General features: G+C 48.4%; 1 protein-coding gene across 1 annotated transcript; it reads right to left on the bottom strand.

The window, feature by feature from the left end:
* On the bottom strand, window positions 2,315-3,857 carry LOC8064789 (pre-mRNA-splicing factor CWC22). Its single transcript, XM_021461129.1, has 2 exons — window positions 3,516-3,857; window positions 2,315-3,347 (listed from the first exon to the last, which is right to left on the bottom strand). Exons 1-2 carry the CDS (start codon window positions 3,834-3,836, stop codon window positions 2,673-2,675), a joined length of 996 nt encoding a protein of 331 aa, XP_021316804.1. The 5' UTR covers window positions 3,837-3,857; the 3' UTR covers window positions 2,315-2,672.

The following is a 14,577-nucleotide window of genomic DNA, read 5'->3' as shown; positions in this document are numbered from 1 at the left end:
TCTGGTTCTCGCAAAAGAGGATAGGATGTGGTCCAAGTCCACCTCTTCACATCTGATTGGGTGGATTGAGCTTTTCTGTAAATTTATGTGTAGGCCTGAGAAATTTCCAAAAGCTTGTAGGACCATTTTGGTAGCTTCTAGATCTTCTTTTATGGGGTTTAAGAAGATGGCTGCATCATCTGCATACATGGAGATCCTCCATCTTGCTGCAGCCGGTGGTAGAGGAGAGAGGATTCCATGTTGTGTGGCCAGCTCAAGCAGCCGTTGTAGGGGATCTATGGTCAGGATGAAGAGCATGGGTGATAGAGGGTCACCTTGTCGGACCCCCCTACTGTGGCTGAAGTTAGGCCCTCGCTGGCCGTTCAACAATACCGTCGAGGTGGCTGTGCGGAAGAGGATGGATATCCATTCACGCCAACGTGGTCCAAAGCCCAATGCCTGGAGCACCTCAAGCAGGTAACTCCAGTTAATCGTGTCGAAAGCTTTTTGGATATCTAGTTTCATGAAGAGGGCCGGAGTTTTTTGTTTGTGCAACTTTTGTACTGTGGTATGCACATATAAGAAGTTATCGTGGATGCTTCTCTTCTTAATGAAGGCACTTTGACAATTGGAAACCAGCGAGTTGAGAAGGGGGGCGAGCCGGTTGGCCAAGAGCTTTGAGAAGATCTTTGCAAAACTGTGTATAAGACTGATGGGTCTGTAGTCTGTGATCTGCAGTGCGTCCTCCTTTTTTGGGAGTAGGACTATGTTCGCCGAGTTCATGAGCTCAAAACCCTGGGAGTTCAGATGGAACAAATTATTTATGGCCACCGTGACATCATCTTTGATGATCTCCCAACAGGATTTGAAGAAGGCACCAGTGAATCCGTCGGGGCCCGGGGCCTTATCCGACGGCATTGAAGTTATTGTTTCCTTGATCTCCTCTTGTGAGAAAGGCACTTCTAGCTCTGAGAGATCTCGTGGGTTGTATCCCAGTGCCTGCCAATCAAAGGTCCTGGTCCTTTGGGTGGAAGTGCCTAGGTGGTTCCTAAAAAATTCTCCTGCTACGTTTTCCTTTTCCTCATGGCTGAAGGCCATCCCCTCATTTGTTTGCAAGCAGTGGATGTAATTTTTTCTCCGTTTGGCACTTGCTCTTATGTGGAAGAATTTTGTGTTAGCATCTCCACAGCGGATATATGTGAGCCTCGATCTTTGCCTTATCCTTGATTTCTCGATGGCCGCAAGACCCGTGCTGCGGATTTTGAGACGTCGTCGTAGGTCCAACTCTTGGTCTGTGAGCGTCCTGGATTCCTGCGCTAATTCCAGTTGCAACAGGATTTCTTTGATTATAGCTAGCTGCAGCTTGGTGTCCCCTATCTTGTCTCTATGCCATTTTTTGATGCTTCTTGCTACTCTTGCCATTTTGATGTGGAGGCGTTTAAGGGGTAGCTGGGAGTTAACTGGTCGGACCCAAGTGTCTTGGACCATGTCTTGAAACCCCGGCATAGCTGTCCAGAAATTTTCAAATCGGAAGGAAGAGTTGGGGCGATGGTCAAGGTCTCCTTGGAGTAGAAGCGGTGTGTGGTCAGACATAAGAGACGGCAAGGAGTGAAGGAAGCAAGCCGGAAACAATAGATCCCATTCAGCAGTGCAGAAGAGCCTATCGATTCTGGTTAACGTTGGGTTCGTCTGTTCATTGCTCCAGGTGAAACGACGACCATTTAATTTGATTTCTTTGAGCTGCATAACATCTAAGGCTGCTTTGAAGGAATTCATCAGTCGCCGATTGAGGTTTGAATTATTTTTGTCTTCCGCTTGGTATATAAGGTTGAAATCCCCCAAAACGAGCCATCTGTCATGGTCGGGAATGGGGATGCTTTTTAGTTCTTGGAGGAACTGAATCTTTTCAGCATCTCCTTGTGGTCCATAGACCACAGTAATCTGCCATTTTATCATGTCCGCCCTCATGGTAATTGTCGCGGTGATAGAATTTGTGGACAGATGGATATCTGATAAATCGAAGAAGTCCTCATTTACAGCTAGCAGGATACCACCTCTGGTTTGTGCTGCAGGCAGCACAGCGAAGGAGTTAGCGAATTTTGGACCTGCTGTCTGACTGACGGCGCTCTGGTCCATGATTTGTAGCTTGGTCTCTTGGAGACAAACAATTGTGGCACTTGTATCTCTCACAAGCTCATTTACAGCATCTTGTCTGACGCCATCATTTAGCCCTCTCACATTCCAGTTTAGCAATCGACAATTATGTTGGGCCATTAGAAAACAAACTGACAACCCTTTGAAACAGCAGGACAAGCAGCCTGGGGGAGTAAGCAACTTGAATAAAGAGAGCAGTAGCATTCGAAGCACACAGCAGCACAACAGCCACACATTCAGAAGGTTGTAACGTTGGTTCAGGTGCCCCCTGCCGGCTAGACTGAAGGCCAAAGGCTGCCGGTATGGTGACCAGATGCAGGAGAGCAAGGATCCTAGGGTGACGACGAAGACAAACACATAGGCGTTCTGGTTCACTAGATGGCTGGTGCGATGACTCGAGGCCCCTGGCTGTCATCCCACCCATCCAGGAAACCAAAGGGAAGCGCCTGTACATGAAGAACACAACGCAGCAGAAATAAAGATGCTTGAAGACTAACATTTGGTCAGGAGCTGAATCCCTGAAGGATGGCTGGTGGCCATCAGTTCTCGGCAGCGGCCGTTGGCATAACAGTGTCGAGGCCAGACAAGGCCGTTAAGGCCATGACCGCCTGACCATCGAGTGGGCCCCTGAAGAGGTCGATGTAACGCAGGAAGTGATCATCAGGGGTGAGGCCCTCTTCCTCCATGATGCCGAGCTTCTTCATGAGGACTTGGCGGGCTCGAGTGTGGGTGTCGCCTTTGTGCCAGTTCCTGGCTGCAATGCGGACGCTCTGCCGTGTTGGGTGGGTTGGCCACCTCTTGCTTCGCTGTGACTGCCCATTCTTGCGTCGGGGTGGCTGGAGCAGGGGTGGGGGCAGCGTGCGTGAAATGTTGTCGATGAATGCAGACGCCGTATGCTCCGCGTCACGCACCCCCTCGTGCTCGTCGATGTTTGCTGCTGCAGCGGCCATGTGAGTTGGAGATGTGGCCGCCGACCTGGAGGGTGCGTGGCCTCGTCGTGCCCTGGCGTTGCCTGGTCCGCGTGCCTTGCGCCTAGAATACACAAGGCCGGGCTTGAAGCGAAGCGCAGCCTTGTCCTCAGGTGGCTGCATTGCATCTGCAGCAGGGGGCTTGCTGTCGCAGCGGAGGCGCCTGGAGTAAACCCGCCCCGGGATGAAGCGATGATGCACGCTTCCAGCATCAACCTGCAGTGGCTCTAGCACTCCTGTGTTTTCCTGCAAGTTGGAGGGGTGAGAAGCATCCCAGTCTAGCATTGGGGGTGGAGGCAGTGTTGAAGTGCAGGAATAGTTCAGATGTGTTGCCGGGGATGTAGACTGTTGTTCGGGGTGGAGTGAAGACGTAGGCTGTAGTTCTGAAGATGCTGGGTGCCCCCTGCTGCGTACCTTTGGAGGGTTTGGTGACTGGTGACGATTGTTGTTGTTGCCATGCTTGGGGCTGGTCGAACTGCAGCGTGCACGCAGGTTGGTCGACGTTGGGTGCGGCGCCCGTTGCCTTGGCTCCGAGCGCATCCTCCTGGACCCGCGACGGTGCGAGGCGCGTTCTCTGCTTCGGCCGCGTACAGGGGCTGGTCTCTTGCTTCGCGAGCGTCCCCGAGGCCTGCCCATGTCCACCGGGGTATTCAGCGCTGGTAGAAGATCGTGGCCAGTGGTGGAGTCGCTGGAGCGTGGAGGCGGTGCAGCTTGTTGGCGTGACGTATCCTCCATGGCAATCACACTGCCATTGTGCCGAGACCCGTGGGTGAAGGTGTCATCGCGGCGACGTTCGTGCCGCGACTCAGACCGCTCGCGCTCCCTCTCCCTAGGAGCACGCGAGAGGCTGCGGACGAGTCGCGAGCTCCAGCTGTCCCCCTTGCGCTCACGGTGGCCACGTCGGTTGCCGTCCTCATCATGACGGTCGTAGCGGTCGTCGTCGCCGTCGTCGCGGCGAGAGTTGGGGCGGCTCACAGGCAGCCGGTCGTGGCGGTCCCGTGGCACCCTTTGGCCGTCGACGATGCCATAGTACCACGTGTAGCGTCGGGGTGTGACGCGGCCATCACTCCCCGGTGGGTCCTCCACCCGGTCCAGATGCACAAGCACCCTGAAAGTGAGGGCGTGGCGTCCTCGAGCAGGTGGCGGCGCAACCCCGCCAAAGAACTCTGCTTTCCGACAATGTGAGCCACGTTACCTTAGGGATTGCCGAAGGGTTGCACGTCCAAGCCCAGAGACTGAGGGCCCTGGTGTCCTTTTTGTCCAGTGATGTCTCCTTGACGTAGTCCAGGTCGCAGGCACGGGCGATGGCTCTCTTGGCGATGTTCTCGTTCCAGGCGTGCAGGGGGATGCCCTCCAAGCAGAGCTTGACGTGGTACTGGAGGCTGCAGAAGTCGCCGTGCGTGAGCAGTCGCCATGGCCGGATGTGGATTTCCAGGTTGCCATGGGGGAGCATCTCCCGGTTCACCGCCTCATCGCGGTGGTGGCGATGGGTGAAGTCGATGTAGAAGTCTTCTGGATGGTGCTTGACGACGGTGACGTCCTCCGGCAGCACCCCGAGCTTGGAGCAGATAGCCTTCTTGACTACCCCAGGCTCGACCCTTGGGCGGTTCCGGCCAATCCAGGCGACCGCCGCGTGGGACGATAGGCGCACTAACTCATCTTCCATGTCGCTGTTGGTGAAGGCCGTCGTTGAAGTATCCTCTGGGCGCTCAGCAGGGTCCCCTAGTTGCGCCATCTTGGGCGAAACGAGGTGGGGGAAGTTGTGGATGTCGGGTGTAGGAAGCAGGGGCGCAGGATGGGGGACGCTGGGCTTCTGGGGCTGCTTGCAGTGACGAGCCTTATGGCCCCAAGATTTGCAGAGAAGACATCTCACCGGGTCCCTACAGGTGGAGGCAAAATGGCCCCGAGCGAGGCAGCGGAAGCACTTACCTCGCAGGCGCTCGCGGAGGCATTCAATGGTGATGGAGCGGGAGGAAAGGACCTTGGTGGTTGGGCGGCATGAAGGCGCAGGAGGCTTGAATTCGGCGCTGCGCCACCAGTACTTCCGTCGCACTGGCGTCCACTCCCCTTCCTCAGCTTCCCGCGGCACGGCAGACATGGTTGAATGCGCATCCAGCTTGCACTTCTCTTGGGCAGGGGGGCGGAATGAATGCTCAGGTCGCCCCGTAGCCGAGCAGGTACCCAGGATGCCAGCAGTTGAAGCAGCAGAGGCGGATTTCAAGCAGGATTTGGCCGGGAGGCCGGTGTTGGCGGAGTAAATTCGGGTGTTGGGCAGCGGTTGCGTGCCAAAGCGGACGCGGCGGCGGCTGCGTGCGACAGCCCCCACCGAGCACAATGAAAATCTTGAGTTTGAACTGCCGGGGTCTGGGGCAGCCCGAGGCAGTTCAAGAAGTTCGTAGCTTCATACAGCTACATCGCCTCTCTTTGGTGTTTCTTTCGGAAACACGCTGTTTTAATGATTCAGTGGAACGTTTGAGGAGGGAACTTGGCCTACCTTTTGGGCTGGGTGTGGGATGCTATGGAAGGGGGGGAGGACTAGCCCTTCTCTGGACGAATGAAGTCTGTGTGAAGCTTCAAAGCTATGATAAACTTCACATAGATGTGATGATTGTGGACCGTCTCTCGGGTGCTGAGATGTGGCGTTTCACCGGCTTCTATGGTGAACCAAGGCGGGAGCGTAGACACCGGAGTTGGGAGTTGCTGCATTTTCTGAGTAACCAGAGCTCAGCTCCATGGTTGTGTGCCGGGGATTTTAATGAGATTTTGGATGCTACAGAGCAGTTCGATCGGTGGTGTGCCTAGACCTGAAAGCCAGATGGATGGTTTCCGTACTGCGGTAAATGCCTGTGGTTTCTCAGATCTTGGTTTTATTGGGTTACCATATACTTGGGATAACCGTCAGCAGGATGGTCATAATATCAAAGTTCGGCTTGACCGGGCCTTCGCGAATGCAGACTTTTCCGATATGTTCAGGGACATAAAAGTCTGGCATGTGCAAACCACAGAGTCCGACCACTGCTGTCTTATTATTGAGTGTTGTCGTAGTAGACGATCCAACCGGAGGAAAAAAAGGAGTTTTAGGTATGAGAACATGTGGCGCAGGGACCCATCATACACAAAACTTGTCGAAGAGTTCTGGGGAGAAGGAGTGGATGTCCAGGATATGTGCCAGCTTCAGTCTACACTGGGAAGGATGCAGGTCTCTCTCCAGGAATGGGAGAGATCAGTTTTCGGGTCAGTCTGGGGCGACCTGGCACGACTGCGCAGAGAGTTAGAAGATGTGCGACGTCGATCCATCCATGCAGGTCCTTCCAGACATGAACGACAGCTCATGTCGAAGATTGCTGAGCTGTTGGCGAGAGAGGAAATTATGGAAAAGCAAAGGTCAAGAATTTCCTGGCTCAAGGATGGTGACAGAAACACTAAACTCTTCCAGGCCCGAGCAAAAGAGAGATCAAAGTGCAACCACATTAGTGCTTTAAGGTCTGCAGATGGGGTTTTGGTCACAGACCAAAAGGATATTGAAGACAGACTTAGCTAATGACTTCTACAGAGCTTTGTTTTCAGCCCAACCAGACCTGGACCTGGAAGGTGTGCTAGCCCATGTTCCAGCTCGGGTTACAGAGCTGATGAATGAAATGTTAGAGGCACCTTTCATGGTACAGGAGGTTGAGAAGGCCCTCTCTATGATGGGCGCCAATAAGGCCCCAGGTCCCGATGGCTTTATGGCGGGTTTTTTTCAGACTCATTGGAACGTTGTTGGACCGAGCATCACGAATGCAGTTCTGAATTTTCTGAATGGTGGGCAATTACCAGAAGGGGTCAATCAGACTACGATTGTGCTCATTCCGAAGATCAAGAACCCGCAAGAACTCAAGAGTTTCAGACCTATCTCCCTTTGTAATGTTATTTACAAACTCTGCTCAAAGGTTCTTGCAAACAGATTGCGGTCAATTTTAGATGAGATCATTTCACCAGAGCAAAGTGCTTTTGTTCCAGGGCGCTTGATAACAGACAATGTCCTCATTGCTTATGAGTGCACCCATTACTTAAAAAGGAAGAAAGGGAAGAATGGAGCATGTGCCATCAAGCTGGATATGGCAAAGACATATGATCGAGTTGAATGGCCATACCTGCAAGGAATCATGCTTCGGTTGGGCTTCTCAGAAGCCTTTGTGGCGACGGTCATGAGGTGTGTCACAACAGTTTCATTCTCAGTACGGGTGAATGGGCAACTCTCTAATACCTTTACTCCGTCTCGAGGGATTCGGCAAGGAGACCCAATCTCCCCGTATTTGTTTCTGTTGTGCTCTGAAGGCCTATCGTGCCTGCTGAAGTCGACTGGTCCAGTGCATCTCTCAAGGGGAGTACGTGTTGGTATTCATGCCCCCTGGATTTCGCACTTGCTGTTCGCGGATGATTGCATAATTTTCTCTGAAGCGTCGCGAAGAGGGGCTGATCGTCTTCAGCAAGGTCTGGATACTTACAGTAAAGGATCTGGACAAATGGTGAACAAAGAAAAATCGTCCATATTTTTCAGCTCCAATTGTCAGCAGGAAGACAAGGTGGAGGTAAGAACAATTATGCAAATTGATACGGAAGCCTTAGCGGAGAAGTACTTGGGACTGCCCCTCTTCGAATTATTGGTGGGGAAGCTCTGCAGATAATAAGCATATGCATTGGCAAAGGTGGGAGCTACTCACTCGGCCCAAATTTGCTGGAGGTATGGGGTTTCGAGATTTGAGGATGTTTAATTTGGCAATGTTAGGGAAACAAGGGTGGCGGCTGATCAACACCCCAGACTCTCTCTGTGCAAGAGTATTGAAAGGCCGTTACTATCATGACTCAAATTTTCTGGCAGCTACAAGGAGAAAGCATGCTAGTCAGACATGGAGGGCGATCCTAGCAGGGCGTGATGTACTGCAGAAAGGAATTGTGAGGAGAATTGGTGATGGACAGACAACAAACATTTGGCATGATCGATGGATTCCAAACCATTTTGATGGTACACCGCTGGTTGTGCCAGACGATCCACAGCTGACGACTGTGTCTGAGCTTATTACACCAAGTGGGGCATGGAATGAAGAGATGATTAAGCATACTTTTGCTGATATTGATGCACATGCCATCCTTAGTACGCCAATCCGAGGAACTGGTCAAGACATTTGGGGGTGGGAGCCAGAGAAACATGGATGCTACTCTGTCCGATCAGCTTATAGGATTGTTTACAACGAACATTGGCAGCAGGCAGAGCAGGGAAGGGCCTCGGCTTCAGGGGATATTTCTTGGAGACGCATATGGCGTCTTTGCGTCCCACTGAAGGTCCGAGTGTTCTGGTGGCGGGTGATCAATGGTTTCCTTCCGGCAAAAGGAGTCCTCAATAAAAGACACATAGAACCGGTTCCAAACTGCGATGTATGTGGCGCGGACGAGGAGTCAATCAAACATGTACTCATGGACTGCACGGTGGCCAGGTGCTTCTGGGAGCATACTCAGGGACTTACAGGTGCAAAGCTACCACGGCTACACCCCCATACATGGGCGCGTGACTTGATTGACCCAAAGTGCTGCTCCGAAAAGACCGCTGCGATCTTCCTCTGTGGCATGTGGTCTTTGTGGATGGCTCGCAACAAAAGGAGACATGGAGAGCTGGAAGTCCCTATGAGAAGGGCGGTGGAATGGGCCAAGGATACAGCTTTTGACCTATGGCAAATTTCACACCCAATCAAAGGAAAAGGCGATTCGAAGGGGCCGATGCTTTGGCAATGACCTCAGCGGGGCTGGATAAAATGCAATGTGGATGCATCCTTCTTTGCGAAGGAAGGGCGGGGGGCTTCAGGCGCAGTTCTCAGGGACCATGAAGGGCGACCGTGCGGAGGGAAGGCGCGTTGGTATGACCACTGTCTTACCGCCTTGGCTACAGAGGCGGTGGCATGCCGTGATGGCGTTCAGTTCGCCATTGACAGGGGGGTACATCGACTTATTTTGGAGACCGACTGTCAGGTACTCGTGAATCTATGGAAGCATCCCTCACGTCATAACTCTGAGGTTGGGCCACTGCTTCAACAAATCAATGATCTAAGCCGGAGTTTTGCCGAATTTGTTTTTGTGTTTTCTAGTAGAACTTGTAATTTGCTAGCTCATGAATGTGCTAAATTGGTGTCTCGTGATAGACCGGTGGAGGAGTGGCTTGTACCACCACCGGCTCTACAGGATATTGCAAACAATGATTGTAACCATGTTCATGATGAATGAATGAAGCTCCGGCTGTTGCTCAAAAAAAAGAATTTGACTTGCATGTATTTTATTACATTAGATCTAGTAAAAAATTGCTAAGCTAATAGAACAAAAACTAATATTTAGTTACATTATAGAGGAATTAATTGGTGATGAAACAAATAGTGTATGTACATGACTTGTATGTTAATAGATTAAAGATTTAAAGTATTTCACGTGATATAGATGACATGTTCATTTTTTGTAATTAATATGGGATGATATGGACTTAGTGGGAAATGATGTGGACACCTTGCATGAAGAGATAGAATATTTAGTGGGTCACTTAGGAGGAATGATGTGGACACCTTGTATGAAGAGAGAATTCATCTAGTGGGGTTTAGCTTTATAAGAGTTATAAATATTGCATAATTGAACACATGTACATTGCTTTAGGACACTTCCATATTTGTAGAAGCTTCTTGTACACCACAATATTGATGTGATGTACAATGAAAAGGATAGGGCTGAAGCTATATGGAACACATGCTTCAATATACTAGATAAGACAAAAGATAATGTGAAGACTACGCTAATTTAGCTCTGATTTGTAATCAACCTTCATTCAGTAGAAAAGGGTCAAGGGTCCAACTCCTATTGATGCCCCCAATGAAGACTGAGTCCATCACGTTCAATAAAACAATCAGTGATCCTCCACTAACCGTCATAAATCCTATAGCTATAGACACCTCCGTGGGGATTTACATCTCATGACAATTTTCATGGTACCTCTCTGTGATGCATCACATGATATCGTCGTATATAGTTATGATGTTTCTAATGTCGCAATGCTCTGCATCATATTAAGATATAATATTTTTCATTTAAGAAGCCTGCAGCAAATGAATTACTAGTGCCTCTAGACGATATCTCTCAAAGCATGCACTAGATCACTCCAATCCCTATCAAGCAAAAGTGAGTGGAGTTTCTTGAGCTATAATGTTTGTGTATATCAATAAGGGTGTCTTAGAGTTCTAATATGCCCACCATCTATTAGAAGCCTTCATGGAAGCACTAGAGAGCTCTGGTGGGGTTATTGGAGCTTAGCATGAATCACCCTCAATGGTGACTGACACATGTCAAAACTAGCCATTGAGAGCTCTAACGTTAGTGGCAGCACTCTGGTGATTGTCGGATAGTTCTAGCGAGCACAAACTCCAATGCACATGAAAGGCACCCTTTTTGGAAGGGGCCTTTGGTGCTACGTTATGATGCTACAACCAGAGGGCTCTGGTGCCCTCATTTAAACTTTCCTAGTGTGCCACCTATGCTCTATGCTATTATAGCCTAAGTTCTGGTGCCATGCTCTCTTGTCACACCAAAAGGGATTTGTGCTATGATTTCCAACAATGTCCAAGGCCTTGCTCTAAGTTCCATTGGACAACCAAAGGGATCTAATTGATAATTCTAAGCTCTAGTAGACCACCAGAGGGATATTATGGATGATCAGACCAACCATATCGGAGCCAGCAGTGAGGAAGTGAAAATAGTCCCCAAAGTTCCTCTCTTAAACCTTTTTCAAATGACTAACTCTAATATGTCTCCCACAGGATCACCATCACCTTTACCATTGAGTTGGCTTTTTCAAAACATTTTTTCAAAGGTTTTCTCTTGTTTGTCACCGTTCCATTGCTTCTTAAAGAAACTGCAAAGTTTGATCTCACCTCGTGGTACTAGATAACTATATTAGCAACAAATTTTCCCATCTTTATAGTAAGGCTACCTATCATATCAACTTGACAACTTCTCATTAAGCACTTCATGGCTAGTGAAAACAAAGCCATACCCATTTATCTTTGCATTTGCACTTTGTATCTTTTGCTCTTCTCCTCAAAGAGTTTTTATGCCTCAACTAGCACTTTGTTCCTCTAGTTTTCACTTGTTGAGCATTTGCATCACATGGTGTTTTCCATCTCCTATGCATGCCCTCACGTTGCTCAACTCTAGCTTTGGACTAAGCCTAATGCTAATGTTGTTATTTTGTTACCAAAATCCAAAGAGGTCTTCAACCTTTCCTTTTCCATTCCTTTCTCTCCTATTGCTTTTTAGTGAACATAATTCTAGATGAAAGGCAACATATAAGAACCAAAAGAATCACCTCAGCTACTATATTACATACAATGCATATAATTAAGTTAGATTTAATTATGGCTTTAGACTCTAATGGTGCCTAACTAAAGCACACGTTGAGTATTCCTAGGGTATCAAATCCATGAGGAACGAGAAGTGATGGAAGTCTACAACTAAATGTTTTCTATGGGTTATGGAGATGAAAAGATATGAATTCATATGGGGATATTCTAGAACTATACTAGAACAAGATATGCTATATGAAAGTTGTTTGCTTTGGAGCCCAGCCCACTTAGCAACCAAGAGGGTTAACTAAACAAGATCTACCACAGGCCCTATGATTTAAGAACTAAGCCCTATGTGGCAGAATATGGAGGATGGACAAGGCTGCCACCACCTACCACAATCTATCCAGAGGCCTAGCTGTAAACATAGGTAAGTTATAGCATAAGCACCACGCTTATTCTATGCACTTACTACTCTAATTTGGATCCCAATGAAATAAGATCAGAGCACTCTAGCTAAGTGGTGAAACTAGTAAACAATTGAAATTTAACAAAACTTAATTCAAGAATGAGAACAAACATACCAAAGAAGGTTTGCCAAGGTACAAGAAGAATAGGTTGTTGACAAGTCTAGATCCTCCTCAAGCTTCTCCTCGCTTTCTCAATACCTTTCTACTCTAGAGAATGGCTATTCTAAGCTAAACTACACTCTCTATTGCTTCTTCTTCACTTGCTTGTCTTACAACTGAGCTTATGACCCCTATTTATAGTAGTTGAAGGCAGCAGGAGGTATTTATAGGTAGTAGGGCGGTCGGTGGAGGTTCCTTGGGCATTAAGCGATATGGGATTCCACTGCCTTAGCCTCCTATGGCTTGGATTCACTCCCAATGTCAGTTGTTTAGACAATGGTGGTTTGAATTAGTTGATTTGGTGCCTTAGAGTGGATGACAAGTGGGCCATTCAATCCTTATGAAGCAAATCTTGTCCACTAGATGAACCAACATTGGATCAATATGCCACATTGCTCTAGGACTCCATCCCATAGATCATTAACATGGTAGGGGCCAAGGGATGTCAGGCAATGCCACTTGGCATCAGGTGACTGTTGATGGTGAACATAATTTTACACACTCAAAATCACTATCAATAGCCTCAAAATAAAGGGAGATAAGTATATCATGAGTGTATTTTACATAGTAACTAGTTCCACATGCCCATGGAGTATTTCTATGCAAGAGTAAGCTAGACAAGCAAAAAGTGGGGCCAAGTGGGCCACCTTAAGGTCGAGCGACCCTTGGTAGGGTCAGCCGACCCCATTTTAGGTCCACCAAGCTTTGCCAAGATGGCATGATCCATGTGACACTCCTCAAAGTCATTCTCCACCCTTGTATCAACTTGTGTTTCTTCTCAATGGCTCATATTCACTTCACATGGATCCATGGGCCCACATGCAAGGTGAATCAACATCAAATGGACATACCTCTCTAGCACATACCTAATCTAGGATACCCTAAGTGAACCCACACCAAAGGGGAGCGCCCATAGGTCATAGAGCAATGTTAGCCAACCACCCCCCATGGATGGCCAACAACCTTGGATGCTCCTCCTTTGATCCATTGCCTCATGCATGGTGGCATGCATGGAAACACACTTTGGGAGCATCACAACCATCCATTTAATGGTGGTTTGGATCAATGACTCACAAGCTCCATCACACGGATCGCTGATGTGGTGCTTTTGGTGTCTCATACTGCTCCACCCCTAGATTTGAGTGTGCAACCTTATACTTGTTATATTGTTTTGTTTGGTTTAGCTTAGCATATAGTTGTTACATATGAGATTGTGATCGAAGCCCACATCACTTGTATATGATCATCACCTGTCATAGGGTGCTCTAGTTGATCTGTGTACACAATTAGAGTAGTGAGAGAAGGTGTAAGCGCAGTGCTTATACACCATGTTGCCTTTGGTATCCCTTGTTGCATGGATAGTTGTGGTAGCTAGTAGGTTGTAACATGGCCTATCTAGTCTTTGTATTCCACCATATGTTCTTAGGCAAGTTCTTAAAAAGTAAGGCTCCTGTAACATGGTTGAGGCTTCAGGTAGGAGCTGAGTCTCCTATTGATATGTCTTCCGCCTAGTATACTTGTTATGTTGACTGAATCTCTATGTTGCAATCATGTGACTAAGGTATAACCATATAAGTAGAGCTTGAATCATAGGAAACCCTATGTTCACTCTTTGTCCTCCCTACTAGCTAGATTGCTCATCTCTATGTTTGGACTTCCCTTGTGTGTGTCATTGCCCCTATCATACATATATTTTACCCCCCCCCCACTGTAGTCTAGTTGGTATGGTAGTTAGTAAATACATTATGGTTAGCTATCATATTCTTTAACCATTGATTCCTAGATGAAATGCTACAATGGCAATAATGTGCACTTGTGAAATATTCTACATCTCTACCAATATAAAAAACACCAGTTATTAACTTCGCTAGAGACACCCTAGATGAAATGCTACAATGGCAATTATGTGCACTTGTGAAATATTCTACATCTCTACCAATATAAAAAACACCAGTTATTAACTTTGCTAGAGACACGTCGCCTAATGACCCCCCACAGTCATTAGTTCTACTAAATACACCTAGATTACTGCACCCATAAAAGCCAAACCTTTGATATGGACGCACCAAATTCACTTGTGCATCTTCTTTCTCTTACTCACTCAAATCTAAGGGTTCAAGTTATTTGGATTAGACATCATCACTCATCCCTCCCAAGCTCGACACACGCTGCGCACCGCCTTCCGCATGCCGCACGACTCCTCGTATCCATCCGCATCGCATCAGAAAAAAACTCCTCAAGCTCCCTACCATTTACTCCTTCCACACACGACGCTGCCTTCCATGAATGCCGGCTAAGGGCTCCAGTCGATGGTGCATGTGGAGACCTCTAGGCAACGACGGCTCTGGGCGACCTCTAGGTGATGGCAGCTCCAAGCGAAGGCACGCTAGACTAGGTCTCTAGGCGACGGTGCCTGCCAAAGGGCTCTAGGCACTGGTGATAGTGCCAGCCAAGGGCGGAAGTAGAGGGCGACAACCAAGGTCTCCAGCCACCGTG

Source organism: Sorghum bicolor, chromosome 5 (assembly GCF_000003195.3).
Source record: "Sorghum bicolor cultivar BTx623 chromosome 5, Sorghum_bicolor_NCBIv3, whole genome shotgun sequence".
Lineage (NCBI taxonomy): Eukaryota > Viridiplantae > Streptophyta > Magnoliopsida > Poales > Poaceae > Sorghum > Sorghum bicolor.
Note: the sequence above shows the minus strand (reverse complement) of the source record. Positions and strands in the feature narration are given on the sequence as shown.